The sequence below is a fragment of the Megalopta genalis genome, chromosome 5 (assembly GCF_051020955.1).
Source record: "Megalopta genalis isolate 19385.01 chromosome 5, iyMegGena1_principal, whole genome shotgun sequence".
Classification (NCBI taxonomy): domain Eukaryota; kingdom Metazoa; phylum Arthropoda; class Insecta; order Hymenoptera; family Halictidae; genus Megalopta; species Megalopta genalis.
This window is the reverse complement of record NC_135017.1, coordinates 30887845-30904522: the sequence shown is the minus strand read 5'-3', so window position 1 is coordinate 30904522 and position 16678 is coordinate 30887845. Positions and strand designations below refer to the sequence as shown.

Sequence of the window (16678 nt, the reverse complement as noted above, 5' to 3'; positions counted from 1 at the left end):
AAGCATAATAGTTCTGGTACTTCATTTTTGAGATACAAATTGATACGAAGTGCATTTAGGTGCACTTGATTTCAATTTGTTTATTAAGGCATCAACGCATGCAGGGTTCGCAGGATTAATTAACGTCTTAAAATTTCAATTTACGATGACTTTCGCGGTATTACGCGATGAAGTAATACGCAACTATTTTTGAGACTTACGGCATATATTCGCAATCAGGCACGTTTCTTGGAAGTTGTGTAACAAGTTAACTGATAAAGCTGCTCCTTTTTTTTATGCGTACTTCAAAGTTTAGATTCGTGTGCGTAATCGCGTCCAAGATAAGTGCGTTCTGCGTAACGGAAGACGATCTTACGAGGCGAAGAATTTTCCACTAGAGTTTAATGTTTAGACGTGCATGCGTCCGCATAAACATGCGTGGTGTCTCGTAGCTGTCGTGCCGAAGGATATGTCGTTCAATATTTTAGATATATCGCGAACTTGTGAGATTTGAAGATCAATCTTCAAAGAAAGCGAGAAAAATTTTCATTTCATGTTTGTTCGAATGAAATAAATCTACTTCAAATTTTCTATTAGGTAATCGGAAAGAAATTGCGGAGGATACATGTATATGAAATATAAAATGTTTCTCATAAGTTTACTAACGACAATTTGCAAAGAAATCAGCGAATTACATTCGTATTATATTAACAAGCATAAAACGTATCGATGCTTCGAAATACCAAAAATGAAATTTTAATAATGTACACGTTCATTATGCCGTTATGTACAAAGTAAACGAACAAAATAACGTATTGTCATTCATAAACAAAATTTAATGTAATTAATTACACAAGCAAAACCTTCACGTTTTAACATCAAAAGCAATTGCTTTGGCAAAATATTAAAGTATGTACTCACTTTTCATTTTATTACATATCAAGCATTCGAACGCGTTCCGTTCCATAATCATTTTCTGCAACAAACAATATACGAGAATATTCGGACACTTTTTAAAACGAAATAAATTTTAAAACATCGAACCAAATGACTTGAATCTTTTTCAAATATCAGAGAGTCTGGTTTACTAAATAATCCCCATCAAAATTGTTGCAAACCTTAAAATATTGTTTGAAACGGCAGAAAAATAAAACACTCATATATATTAACTTTTTTATTTGAGTGAATAATTAAACTTTGAAAATTGCATCTTGTAGATTTCAGTAACTTATATGCATGCTGAAAATTTCGACGAAATCGGCTGACGTTGTTACGAACTATGAACAATTAAAGATTGTGAATAGATGGCAGTATTTATTGGCAGATCATGGCAGATTAATTCCGCGACATTCTGCGACAATGCTATAAAACAGACTATACGAAAGCATGCAAATCTGTGTTATAAAAAATGCCTTTCGTGTATATATACATATAATGTAAATATTCATTTCAAGAGTAGTTATTTGTCGCCAGTAATTTACAGCTATATTAATTGTAAAAAGAAAACTAATAAATGTGAGAACACCTATTTTCAATCACAACAAAAATCTAAGATAATATAAATGAATGTAGCGGTTTATAAAATATTTTATAGCTTTCAAATGATTTGAACACAGTTTTCAGATTTGTTTTTATGCTGTTCTTCTACCGTTATCTGCTGCACTATCAGTGTACAATCATTCTACAATAGGATTAACATTACATACACTCGAACATAACACTCGACTATATACTAATATTTCTGAAACCTTTGTAAAAGCACGTAGATCTCAATTTTATGTAACTTTTTTCCTTGCGATGTTTTATGCAAATAAGAAATATCCCATGTTTACTATAATAATTTTTATTTCAATTCATACTTTCATATGAAACTAGTCGAACGATAGTTTGAACGATATTATTTTACTTTCTTATATTTTCCTACATCGTTTCAACTTATGATCATCTTCATTTTATTTCTAGCTATATCATTTTGATATTAACTGTATCAAATGGAACATTCTGCTCGTATTATTCACGTTGCCTGTTTAATAAAGATTGCCCTTTATGGTTTTTTGGCGATTAATAGGAACTGTTATCGGTAGATTGCAGATTTTTATGCAAAATAAAAACTGTCAGCATTCATTGCAAGATACAGGAGCTTATTATTTTCATCGTATTCACGTAATAAGATGCTGCAAAATATCACAATTTCAACAGTGTAATGTTTAACACGTTCCGCACTAAAAAGATATTTCATAACAAATTTAGAACTGAAGAATTAATTTCCACCAAAAGAATAGGTCGTAACAAGTTTGTTTCATTGTTTCATATTTATGTATACAATAATTAATAATGATTAAATATCAATTATTATAATTAATGTTATAATTAATATTATAATTATGATATTGTAATTATGATAATTAATAAATATCAAATGACCAGAATGTAGAGTCGAGTAAAACAGCTCGGCGTGGAATCTCTTGGCAAAACGTAATTTATTAATTAAATAAAAAATTATTTTACGGCAGTAGTTTTCCAATTTAAAGGGTAATTACTTGCGAACGCTATTTTTAAAGGTGTGTCACAGTAACAACCATAGATTATCAGTATAACAGCCATTACAGTTCAGCAGAGATTATATAACTATTACAACAGTGATTTTTAGTATACAAAGGAAGGAAATTCTTTTTTATAGCAGAGATTTGTGCGGTGTTATAATATCTCTGGTAGGCCGGAGAAAAGAATATAAGACAAATTTTAGTTAAACTAATTGAAGCCATCAGAATCCAAAAGAATTGAATACAACGTCGTATACTGTCTAAATATAATATCTGATGTGTATGTTGCACTTTAACCCGGGATTATCCACATGAAGATAGACGTATCCACGCAGGGGTCTAGTGCCGGGTATAGCCACGTGGGAATTTCGTACCGCGAGTATATTGTAAAGTAATATTTATTGATTAAAATATACGAAGTTTGAACATTTCATGTCTCTTTATTGAAACTGTAACGATATACAGTAAGTTTCAGAAGTATGCGAACGCCTTATAAAACAAAATACATAACTTCTTCATAATTATGCATGGTGTCACAGCTAAAGGAGGTCACCTAAGTATGTACTCGGACACCTTTTAAATCGCTGTCACTTTTTCAATGTTGCATCTTTTTTTAAGATATTAGACTGACTTAAACATTTCTATAAGCTGCAGTTGTAGTTACCATTAAATAACTCTAGCAAAACTCGAGCAAAATTGCTCGAAGGCCCTGAAAAACTGCGATTTTCGTTATCTTTAATCACTTGTAATTATTCAGCACATATATAAGTTTCCGAATTCTTCCAAACGCATTGTTTAAATTTTCGTTACAGACACAGATACGAAAGTCGAGCAACGTAAATTTTATAATTCTATTGACATTTTTTGTCGAAATTTCTTTAACCATAGTCTAGTAAACTAATCTAGTCTAGTATCTCAAGAAATACAAGTCTTATGATCTTAACAAAATGATCAAATCTTGAAAAATTTATTACAAACTAGTTATCACAAATTAAAGTTATTTCTTTATAACATTGTCCTGCGCATGCAGAATACATATAATACAATCAGAACGATTACTGTATAAAATACAACATATAAGGACTAGCGTCCGTAAAATATTTCGAACAGGCAAGAGACAAAAGTGGCCATAAAAAGGCAAAAACAGCAAAAAGTAACCCACTTGGAAACTGGTTCGTCCCAATTAATTTGTATGCCATCCGTTCTGCCAATAACGGCGCGTTTTTTAAATGTTACCTTCATAATTAAGACGTCGGAGCAATTACTTTAAAACGACATAATGTTCAGGGTTCTGCGCGTACTAAAAGATGATAAATGCTTACAATAAATGTCGATCACGTGAAAGCGGAAGTTTGTTGGCGGAAAAGCGAGTATCCGGTTGTTTACGTTAATTCTCATAAACGAAGTGAAATAACTTTGGATAAACAGGTTTTACGACACAAGTTGAGGTGTTTTTCGCGGCTCTTCAGTTTTCACGCAACATTTACGCTCTCGCATCTGGTTAACAGGCAATCTTCGTAACGACCTGTTATTTGCACTCCGCTGTATTCTTAGAAAGTGTTCTGGCCGAAGTATGGCCCTTGAACGAGCTATTATTGGCCAGACCATCGCGATCGCAGTAATTTATCTAAATATAATTATTATTAGTCGATCCGAAGATCACTCTGTTCTATTAATACAATTTTGTAACTAAAAGCCAAGTTGATTAAAGTTCATTTTGTTTCACTTTTTAATAAAGTAGAAAAACAATGAAAAGACATGGGGTAACTTTTGTCCAGCGAATGAACACTTAAGCTGCGTGAGTGTTAAAACGACCATACAACTCTGAACACAATTTCAATATTATTTGATAGTTATAGTTTTTCTTGAAAACTTAATATACAATTTTATAGAGAATGCATCAAACAATCAATGAATGAACAAAAAATTGTATCGCGGAACAAAAAGCAGTTATTAAATTTCACGCTAGACTTGGTAAAAGTGCATCAGAAATATTCCGGTTGATGCAGCAAGTGTATGGCGATGCTTGTTTAAGTGAATCAAATGTTTTCGTGTGGCATAAACGATTTTTGTTTGGTAGATAATCGCCGGAAGGTGACCAACACATGCGAAAGCCAATTTTAATTCGAAAACCTGAAACGATTGAAAAGATACGTGATTCTATTGCAAGCGACCGTAATGCTTCACTGAAAATAATGGAAGCGGTTATGAACATCAGCCGAGAGACGACTCGGACTATTGTTCACGTCGTATCTGTCCCGCTTATCAAGATCCAGACATTTGGACACTGTTGCACGACAACGCGTCATCTCACAAGTCACTCATTGTCCGTCAATTTTTGGACAGAGATCAAGTCTGTGTGCTTAATCATCCGCCATGTTCACCTGATTTAGTCCCGTGCTACTACTTTTTATTTGCAAAATTGTAATTGAAGTTTTTTGAAGCTTTTTTGAAGACATCACGATCAACCAAACAGCTTCAACGCGGGAACTAGAGACAATACCACAAAACGAATTGAATCGTCCATTTGAATCCCTTTTGAATTGCTGTAACAAACATATTATATCAAGAGGACATTATTTTGAATAAAGCAAAACGTAAAATTTTGTGCATTTTGTTTCTATCGTGTTTTATTGGTCCAGTCCATTGTCACACTGTGTATTTCATCGTCGGGGCGCCACTATCAGGATAGCAGTTTCGTGAATTAGCCGATCCCTATATAATCATCGAGTCATCATTACGTCACTAGGAAGAACATAGTGGAAGTTAAGTTTACACAGAAGTAACACTTTATAATAGTTTGATACATTTCGAGCAACAAAAGTGTATCGTTGTGGGTTTTACTTGTCAACTGGAATCAAAAAGGATGTGACCGGATTAAATGAATTATACTATATGTGTGTGTGTGTGTGTACTAACATTAAAGTGCAATCTATTACAAAAGAGGATTGGGATTTACAATTGTCTAAGTATGTACTGTACTTCACGAATTCTATGTTCCATGCTCTTGATTTTCACGCAACGAGGAATGCGGGGGCGACGTGATATGCACGCATGTGTCGACTCTAAGCGATTCTACCACAGAATTTGTTTAAAACTGATGATGGAGGATATGCGTACGTGCATTCCATACTGCGTTCTCCGAGAGTTGGCAGGAAATATAAACAACTGCACGCGACTAGACTAGGGCCGAAACGTAGTGTCGGGAGGTCTGCATTCTAGAAAGAAATCTAATTTTCTATGAGCCAAAAATTACTTATCCTCAATATTAATGTGATATTGTAAATTAAGTATTATCAATATTATTGTAACATAATGTAAATAAGGAGACAAATGAAACTACAAATTAACACGTCGAATGTCGCGTCGATCACATATGGGTCACACTAATTTTTAACCGATTTTGAAAATTCATTTTCATTGTAACATATTCGAACAAACTGAATTTGACTAGGACGTTTAGGACGCAGAAGAGTTCTAATGTCATCCACTATGATAAATTTTCACTTTCTAGTTTTGACTTAATTAATTAAATTACTTTGATTTTATAGGAATTTTAGTGGTTGATTGTTGACGCTGAACGTGTTAATGTATGGGAAACTATTGGGTTGGCAACTAAGTAATTGCCGATTTGTTCAATGAAATAAAAAATTTTTTTTACTTGGAATGAAGTTTAATCTGTAATGTATTTTCCATTTTGTTCGATGACCTTTTGCCACTTCTCTGACAACTTGAAAATTCCACACTCGTAAAAAGTCTGATTCTTTTCGGCCAAAAACTGAGTTAAGTGAGATTTTACAGCGTCATCATCATTAAAAGTTTTACTACGAACGGAGTTGTCCTGGGATCGAAATAAGTGGTAATCCGATGGCGCGAGATCAGGGCTATATGGTGGGTGTAACATCAATTCCCAACCAATATCCATGAATTTTTGCCGAGTGGACAAAGACGTGTGCGGCCTAGTATTGTCCTGGCGGAAAATGACACCTTTACGATTGACCAATGCTGGTCGCTTTTCCTTGACCGCTACATTCACGGATAATAAAAAATAACATAATAATAATAATAATAATAATAATAATTTTATAATATAACATTTACGGATATCATAAAAATGGGAGTGAGAGACATCTATAACTGAAATCGGCAATTACTTAGTTGCCAACCCAATATATTACTCTGTGTCACACGAGGGCCATTTTCAGGGGCTGCTAGGAAACGTGCCTGAGCATCGACGATCGGCAGCCAATCGTAGCGTCGATGACGCAAAATGCTCTATTTATATTTCCTGCGAATTCTTAGAGAGGCGAATACAATGTCTTCGAATCCCTGTCTACGTGTTCCAGGGAACCGTCAAAAGGCCTTTACTTGAACCTAAATACGCGGCCTTGGAAAATTCTCCGTAGGGCGAACATAAATCCTCCCTCCCAAAAAAACAGAAAATGCCACGGTAGAAAAGTTCCGTACGTCATATCATGCTTTTACAACGCATAGCAAACGGAAAACTGAAGAAACAGGTTCACTCGAAAATGTTACAAATTGAAACGTCTCCAAAACGAATTTCAAGATTAGAACTTACTCTTTACAATGACCCCTCAAATCTGGGTGTACGACTTTTTTTTATTCCTTTTATGAAACAGAAACGTGGTACAAGTTTAGGTGTAGATCCCTCGTGTGAACCTTATGTTACTCTAAGGCAAGGCTCGGAACGCTTCGGAACGCAACATTGGGCTCCACCTCCTGACTACCGCCGCAACGTCCTCCTCATCGCGTTGATTCCATCGGCTTACTGCTTCTGCGACGGTAGTCAGGAGGCGGAGCTCAATGTTGCACTCCGAAGCGTTCCGAGCATTGCTCTTAAGTATGTAGTACATCAGGGGTGTCAAACTCAAAAGCTAACTTGGGCCAAATAAAGAATGCTTAACTTTAGGTGGGCCGCAAAAAAAAATCAATGTTCATAGAAACAAATATTTTTATTTTGACTAGTACATTGTAATAAATATATATAAAGTTAAATTATTGTTTACGTCCTGATAGTTGACATCTCTTCTCTGATACTATCTTTCCTATTTCGGGAGAAATTTTATTGGCCGAGACTACTTTCAAAATTTCTAATTCACATTTCTATTTTATTTTTACTTTGCGTCGGATATATTGACTGGGCCGCAAAAATGTTCATCTCGGGCCGCGAGTTTGACACTCCTGTAGTACATCTTTCATTTGAAGTTCAATAGAGTGAATAAAAAAAGTCGTACATCAAAGTTTAAGAGGTCATTGTACAGGATCTGTTCTGAAAAAGAAAAGATCAGTTCTGAAAAAAATTGTCCAGTGTATTTACAAATGTTTCAGTCCGTAATATTTCTGAGAAAGAGCATGTCTCCAGTTTCCTACCTGTTACGTTATTATTACGTCATGTTACAGGAAAATCAACGATGCATAGCGCAAGTAAATGCTATAAGTTTTAAGATAAGTCCAGGTTTATTGTTGTTCTACACATTTTTACAAAATTATAATGGTTCGAATATCGACAGTTTGCCGAAAATCAGAAATATAGTAAGTTCTCTCCAATTGCCCCTCTCAGCTTGTAAACAAAAATGGACAATTTGGAATTATTCGCTCCTTGCGGCTCGTTCATATATTCATCGATTGTCAACAACTATAGAAACGAGTTGCGAGACTCGAATAATCGTATCTACACTTCCAAAATTCTGTATTTTTGCTTACAATGTGAGGGACAATTTAGAAAGAATTTGAGAGAATTTGACGCTTAGCTTGGAAACAAAAGTGAAGAATTTCAGAAGAGAAGAGACGATTATTCCAGTCTTGTAGCTCGTTTTTATAGTTGTTGACAATCGGTAATTAATTAATCGTATCTTCTTTTTCCAAAATGTACATTTTTGCGTACAAGCTGAGGATCAATTAAGAAGAATTTGTATGTTTTACTCCGACTGGGATTATAAGTTCTCGTAACAGCATATCATCGATGAAAGTTCCTACTGAAGGGAATTGAAATCAATAGCAAAGTTTACCGGAAAGATCTAATTACACGGTCGTAAATGACGTGCACGAGCGCTGCTGGCGGTCTCGAAAAAACTGGCACGAATCGCGTTAGTGGTCGCGACGCGACGTACACAATTATATTGCACTCTTTGGCACGCGGCAATTGAGTGCAATAGGCAATTGTTAGTGACGCACTTTATTTTACCCGGAACGAAATCGCGTTCACAGATAGTCAGGTTTTCGCGCGTTTTCATGCCCGAGCAGATTCAGGAAGCATTCGATCGTACTCGGATGCTGATTAGATGACCTTACTGCGAATCAAGGGTGCGATGTAATAATCGTTCTTCCCAATTACGATGCACCATGTTTATACAAATGCAGTAGGCGGCAATCGCGTAACCATGAAACCGATTCTTTTTATAAACGTGCGAGTCGTATGTCATTGAAGATATTAATGCAAAATGCACGCCGTTGATTCGACGCATTTGCGGAACCTACAACTGTCGGATATTCGACGAGTAATGATATTTTGATTTTATTGGTACAATGGAATCGCGATTTTATAAATCAATCAGGGAGATATAAATTTTCGGAGAATCACGAAGTAACTGTTCAGATGACTATTATTATTACAATAGAACAGCGATTATCCGAACTGTTGATATTTGAATTCTTTATTTTTAAACACGTTGTATATGTAAACAGTTCAATTTAAGGCAATCTATGCACAAGAATATTTAATTTGAATTTGATTATAACATAACTGTTCTATTATTCAAATAGAATAATGTGTGATTCATTAGTTCGGATAAACGAGATTCTATTGTAGTTACAATGTTGTCCTAAGTTACTGTTTTGTAGAATAAATTTTTTTGGCAATTTGTTTACATATGTAACATACTTGAACAATAAATAAGTCAGATAATGAAAAGTCAGATAATCGAGGTTCGATTGCAGTTGGAATTTATGTGAAAATCTCTTTATCATTAGATAACAGATTTTATGCGAACAGTGCTAATCGTTATTGTTTCTCACATATAATGAAAGCTTAAACGAATTTTATTTTATTTCATTCATGCCCACCTAAAGTAACCACTGCGAGATATAAATGTTCGTTTATTCGTTATATTTCTAAAGTAAGCTAACGAAATCTTAAAATGTATAATTACCACTTGTCTTATTAATAACTGCGAATTTCTATTGAGAATAGAAATTGCCTGTATTAACGTTAGAACGCTTAAGGTATTAGAAGGTTTGGGAGAGTTATTTTGTATTCATGTAAGAAAAAATGCTGTAAATATTACTTTTTCTGTTCGAGGTATATCTATTTATGCAATACTATTAAACGATACGTTTAGGCATCTATTAATTCGAATATAAAATATAAAAATTTATAAAAGAACATTGTTTTAACAAAAATAGATGTTCAAAATTCTGTGGACATTTTTTTACCCTGTCTTAAGCGTGCTAGGGTTAATTACAAGACGTAGAAGCTACATGCGTACTTTTTCAATAATTTTAATAAGCTGTAAATAATGCAATAGTGCACACAGACCAGTGCAATGGATGTGCTGATTTTTATCATAAAACCTTCGTAACACTGCTCGGTGTAATGACCTTGACGATATATTAAAAAATCGAAAGGTAATAACATTTTCTAAATATTTACTGGTATCCGTCATTAAGAAAATAAATTTTGTATTAATATAACGATGTTATTTAATTAATAATCACATAATTTAGATGAATTTAGTCGAAATCAATAGATATTCATTTATATATATATATATATATATATATATATATATATATATAAATATATAAAATATTATATTATTTAATCGATATTCATTTTTATTAGTACTAATTTTCAGTATAGTTATTTTATCCGACTGTCTAGTAGGATTAAATTGAATTTGGCTTCAGTTCATTGAACTGAACGCACTACTTGGAGCCAATATGTATAACTTAAATTTATGAACACGTCAGTATATTTCCCCGCATAGTATAAGACACATAAACAAACAAATTTTGAATCTTATTTATTAATTAACATTATCGCGAGTAGTCCGCACTCTCGAAATAAGAACAGTCACGAATACGTGAATTTGCAATTTGGAATTAATAATGTAGAGAACCGTTTCAATTAATAAAATAGTATAGAGGTACTGATAATCTTATATTTCGAGATTTTGAAATATTACGTGAGTCAAAGTAATATCACAATGTACGAATAAGGGTAAGAAAAACTTAATAAGCAACAAAGAAATTCTATATAGGGAAGAGAAACAAATATTTACAGAATTATTGAAATTGAAGTAATGTTAGTCTAGCTTTTTCCCGTCAACAATTTTTAATTTTATGTGTATGTGAACCCGTAATATTTAAATTCCCTATAGTATAAACACGTTTCACATGTAAATAGCACAATTGAAGGAAATTTAGAAGCAATACTACTTATTATAAACGTGACCAAGTCTTTAATCTGGAACACTTCTGTAACACTTATGTTCTACCTCGATTTGGTTAGTTAAAGTTCTACTGTATTCTACTGTGGATTAGTACAAAGACCATACATTTAAAATGTAGAACTTCAGAAAACACAATTTACAATATATCTAATCTTTGCTTTCTTTTTAGGGCGATCCAGGCATACAAGGATTCACCGGTGCTCCTGGACTCTCGGTTTGTATAAGTCTTTATTCTAATAAAACTTTGTACTACGAATAGCAATTATTAACAATAGAAGATTGGACTTATTTAAACATCATACAATTTCTATTATAATATAGTAAGCGTGCCAATTACTGTGCCCATTAAAGTGACGTCCGAAGATTTCAACAAATTAAATAATTTATTCCCCATAAATCGCACTTCTCAAAACATTTAAATCATATGTATATTGATGTCTTTTATATAAGTATGAACTTTTTCATACTTGAAATATATAAAGAACATGAACTATTTAATGAAATGGATAAAATAGATTTTTAACGAGTTACTGTGCCCTTAAAAAGATGAAGGATTAATTTCTGTGTATTAGTTTCTGTACACTGATCTAGTTACTAGAGATTAGTGATTCTTTCAAAAAAATCGATTCTTGAATCGATTCTGAATCGCGACGTCAAAGATCGATTCACTAGAAAGTCGAACCGTGAAAAACCGATTCTTTGAAAATTGATTAAAAAAAATCGATCGAAATACTATTTATATCCATATGCATACTGCATCAGACCTAAAATGCAATAATTTAATGACACTTTAATATTGATTTACAAAATTACTGTACACTTCAATTATTGTTAATTCTTCATTTTTTCAAATCCTAAATAAATGAATAAATATACCAATCTAATTTAAAAGTTTATACGCAGTGAATCATCATAAGATACTGTAATTGCTATTTCTATAGTGTTATAAATGTTATACATTTAATATTTTATTGAAGAATTTGCTTTTTATTTAGTAACCAATCATTTAAGGTCAATGAATTTAGGAAGACGAAATGTTTTAAATGTTTTTGATGGCTTTGAATGGGAGATCGATTCGTAATTAAAAAGATCGATTCGTTTCAAAATCTAATATCCAAGAATCAATCCAAAAAAGATCGAAAACGCTTCGAAAAAAACAAATTCTGTAGAAAATTTAGTTAGTTACTTGGTGTTAATTTCTGTACACTGATCAAATTACTGTAATGAGTGCTATAACAAAGATGCAAAAACGTGAAATATTCCGTACTAAATTATTTAGCATAATTTACTGTAACTATTTTACTAACAATTTATGATAATTTATTATAATGCGGTATTTGTTGCGAGAGTTTGCTCACTAATCAACGCACGCATCGAAAAGGACGTGGCTTAATCAACTAAACTTAATCGAGTTATAGAGCACAGTTGTAGAAAAAAGACGTAAATTTATTTCAGTTACTGAATTACTTTAAATAAAAAATATATCTAAGAAGTCGATTATATTATTGTTTTTCTGGAATTTAGACGAGTTTTATGAATACAATAGTTTATTCTTTTGTTTTGGAAAGCATCGTTTTTGTATCGAGCAAAAAACACATCACAAACCTTATATCAGAAATTTAAAAAATTACTTTCCGCATTTTATAGGTCTTAAGAAGTTTTGATTTGGCTATAAAAATTACACATAAAATTTTATTTGAAAGATTCAGAAACTTTAATTTAAAAATGTTATTTTTAAATATAAGTAAAATTGTTGTAACGGTACAGTAATAGGGGGGAGGGCGGGCACAGTAATTGACACACTTATTCTACATGCTCATAAAATTTTTTTATAATATGAGGAATTGTGAAAGCAAAAATTAAGGAACTGGTTGACTGGTTCGATGGTGATAAAAATGGTACTTGTATATAGAATACAATTCGTTAAGTACTATAAAAATATTGCCACTCTATGTATTCTAAATTGTTATTGTAGTTCTTAAATAATGTTTTGATAAATAGTTTTTAATTAACTGCCATATATCTAGAAATCTTTTCACTAAACGTTCCAATGTTCCATCAATTGATAAAATCAAAACAGCACTGGTTATTGAATCATTCACATATTATACAGATTTTAACCCTTTGCACTCGAGTCTGAGCCACCACTGAAATTATTGTATCACATTCTAATATCATTTTTATATCTCTCGTCGAAGTTTAGATTATAAATATTATTAAAAGCATAACTGTTCTATAAATCAGGAGACTCAATTTCATATGCAGAAAATGCACTTTGTCATGTAAAATGGAATTACTGTAAGTCAGAAAAATTATTTTAGATTTACTGTTAAAATGGCTTCGAGTGCAACGGGTTAAGTCGCAATACCTACCTTGTACACATGCGACATCGTTGAGGCAACTGCAAATTAAACAAATGAAATGTGTAACAAATCATAAGCTAACACAAAATAGTCTTTATGCGTTTACGGTAAAAATGGGTAGCTAAAATTGAAAACGTTGAAAATATTTAAAGATTTTAAGGACGTCTACGTATTATTTTCAACTCACTTAAATTATTAAATAAAGAAATACATTTCCATCTTTTCGATGCAATTGTCTAAGATAATTTTTATTTTGCATAAAGATCCGCAGTCTAAAGATAAATTTTTTATATATGATATTTTATATATATTATTTATGATAAATTTTTTATGTAATATGCGAAATGTTCATTCGCTGGGGGTGTTCATTCATTGAACAGATAACCCTATCTAGAGCGCATTTCGTCGAAGCATAAAATTTACAACCTAGAGGCAATTTTTCCCTACTGAAAGTACCAAAACAGAGACTAAGAATAATTAAACTGTTGTCCACAGGGCAATCCAGGTTTGGCCGGTGTGATGGGACCTGACGGTTTGGATGGTTGCAACGGGACCGATGGACGTGCTGGCGCACCAGGAATGCCGGGTGTCTATGGTAATCGTGGTATTCCGGGTCCACTTGGTGATTACGGACCAACTGGCGAACCTGGCGACGGTGGTATCAACTCCGTCGGCGTAAAAGGTGTCCGTGGTACTCCGGGTATCGATGGGCTTGCGGTAAACAACTTCTTTACGAAATTGATTCGGATCACCGAGAATTTGCTTTTCTTAACACGGAAGTCATCATTGAAGCATCGAAAACTAATTAGAATAAATACTTCCTAATTTTCCTTCAGCTTGAAAACAAAAATGAATAACTTAGGAACAGGAGATACTATTATTCGAGCCTTGCGCCTCATTTTTATAATTGTTGACAACCTGCAACTATAAAAAATGAGCCGCGAGCCTCTTCCCAAATTGTCCATTTTTGTTTATAAGCTGGAGGACACAATTGGGGAGAATTTACCGTAATTCCTTCAAAAACTCGATGTCAAAGTGTAAATTTTACAGTGGCTCACGAAAATATTTTCCATATTACGTCGATATTAGCGAGTAATTGGGACAAAAATTCATCCCAATTTTACAAATTTCTTCAGATGCATTAACAGATTAAGATAACAAATTTTATTTACACGTGTCATATACATGACTGTCCATCGTCATAAAGTGAATTCGGACACACAAGTTGCAACAACAAAAAATACATAGTATAAACAAATCACAAAATTGTGTAAAATAGAGATTTAAAATGACATCAATCATAAATAAATAATAATTTTTAATTAATCTTTATTAATAATTGTATACAATAATTCAATAGTAATTATATATATAATTATTATTAATTATATATATAATAATTATTATTAATTATATATATAATAATTATTATTAATTATATATATATATATATATAATAATTATTATTAATTATATATATATATATAATAATTATTATTAATTATTATTCAAAATTTAATTTTCAAACAGATTGTTAAATAACAGAGGTATAAAACCAGTAATAAAAATTTTTAAAAATTTGTTCTTATAATTTTTCAACTTAATTTTATAAGGCATTTGAATACTTTCATGGCTCACAGTACATGTAAGCTACAAAGCACGTTATTAAAATTTTCGTTACAGGCATAGATAAACAAGTTATTTTCCTTAACGTTTTTATTTTTTTTCTCATTTCAATGAATTACAAGTTTGCAAAAATCTGTTTATACATTTTGCAGTAAACTAGCCTCTCCAACATCTCAGTAAAATTCAAATAGTTCCAATGGTCCAATTCTGAAATAGTTATTTCGCTTTAAAATACCTCCGAATAACATTAATTAGTAACTGTAGCTACTTCGAAGCACCGTAGTGCCCAGTTTTGTATACAGCGTACATTATTGAACATTTCTTGAGGGTAAATCGAAAATTATGACTTTTTCGGGGTGCATTGCCCTCTGCGGATAAATTGCGGGAATCGAACCACTCCCAGGGACGGGAGCCAAGGATAGGACGAAGGGAACTGTTGGACACGTAGCTGCAAAGAGAAACAGTGTTTTGCGAGTGGCAGTAGCTTTGAAACGTGACGAGCATATCGGGATACGTGTGGTATATAACTAGGACGAATTTTCTTCGTCCACGTGGGTCACATCAAGGCGTCGGGGTTTTGAAGAGCTTCAATTGGAAATTGGATTCTTTTGTTGAGATTAAAGCCTGCGTCTATCATTTTAATGCTCTACGTCTCTGGAGCGAACGTGAGATGAAACAAATATTTATTCATACGGTAATACAGTACCTCGATTATCTGAAAATCGTATCGTACACGCTGCCTTACAAATGTACAGCCCACTCCAAAATTATTTAATTTCTTTTTATTTAATAATGTAAATTAAATTTTTTGATAATTACCCGTTTTCAAGCGGCCTTTAGAAAAATATTACAATAGAATCAATTTGAATAGTTGCAATTGATTTTGTTTTATATAATAAATAATGTCGGTATTGCATGTAATTAAACGGATTACAAGTTAATTAAATTTTTTGATAAGTTTTGATAAGTACCTGTTTTATTTAGAAAAATATATTCTAATAAGATGAATCTAAATTCTTGCAATATTCATTTAGTTTCATATAATAAAGAATGTAAATATTGCTTGCAATCAAACGGACAATCCGACAGCTTCTTCGTTAAGAAATTGGTGATGGTAGCAAGTAAAACTAGTGTGTTTAATACTCCGTGGCACCATCTTTTATATATAATTAATTATTCATTTTATATTTTATTTTATTTTACATTCAATTTTATGGTTTTTTGTTATATTTGTAGCCACTCATTCATAATATATTTTTTTAAATCATTGACATTTTTTAATTTTCTTACATTTTGATACCGTACTCCAGCAAGGATAACCAAACAATATTTTATAATTCAAATTTTTAATGCAGGATCAGATAAAAATATTGAATAAAGTAAATTTTTTAATCCTTTTTATATTTTAACCAATTATAATTTTTACGAACATTTTTGTAACCATTGTCTAATAAACTTAATCAAATAGCCCAGAATTATCACTACCGTCACTTCTTCTAGAAAATAAATCGAGTAGTTTTCTGGCAGAGGTAAATTAAATTGAACGTTTCGCAGCATACTGCAAAACCAAGAACAATTCTTTTCTTTACGAGTGAAGATTATTATAAAAATTTCAATTTGTAAATACAACAGCGCAAGCGACATACAGCTTGTCCCAGCAATGCATAAAAGTTGTTTGGTTTATGATAATAATAAT

The 16678-nt window shown here is 32.3% G+C and overlaps 1 protein-coding gene across 1 annotated transcript in view; it reads left to right on the top strand.

Moving 5' to 3' along the window:
* LOC117223275 (uncharacterized) overlaps positions 1-16678 on the top strand; it is a 212750-nt gene that overhangs the window by 140064 nt on the left and 56008 nt on the right. Inside the window, exons 3-4 of the mRNA XM_076522331.1 lie at positions 11163-11207; positions 13852-14073. Of these exons, the coding sequence (XP_076378446.1) occupies positions 11163-11207; positions 13852-14073 (267 nt within the window). The remainder of the gene's footprint in view (positions 1-11162; positions 11208-13851; positions 14074-16678) is intronic.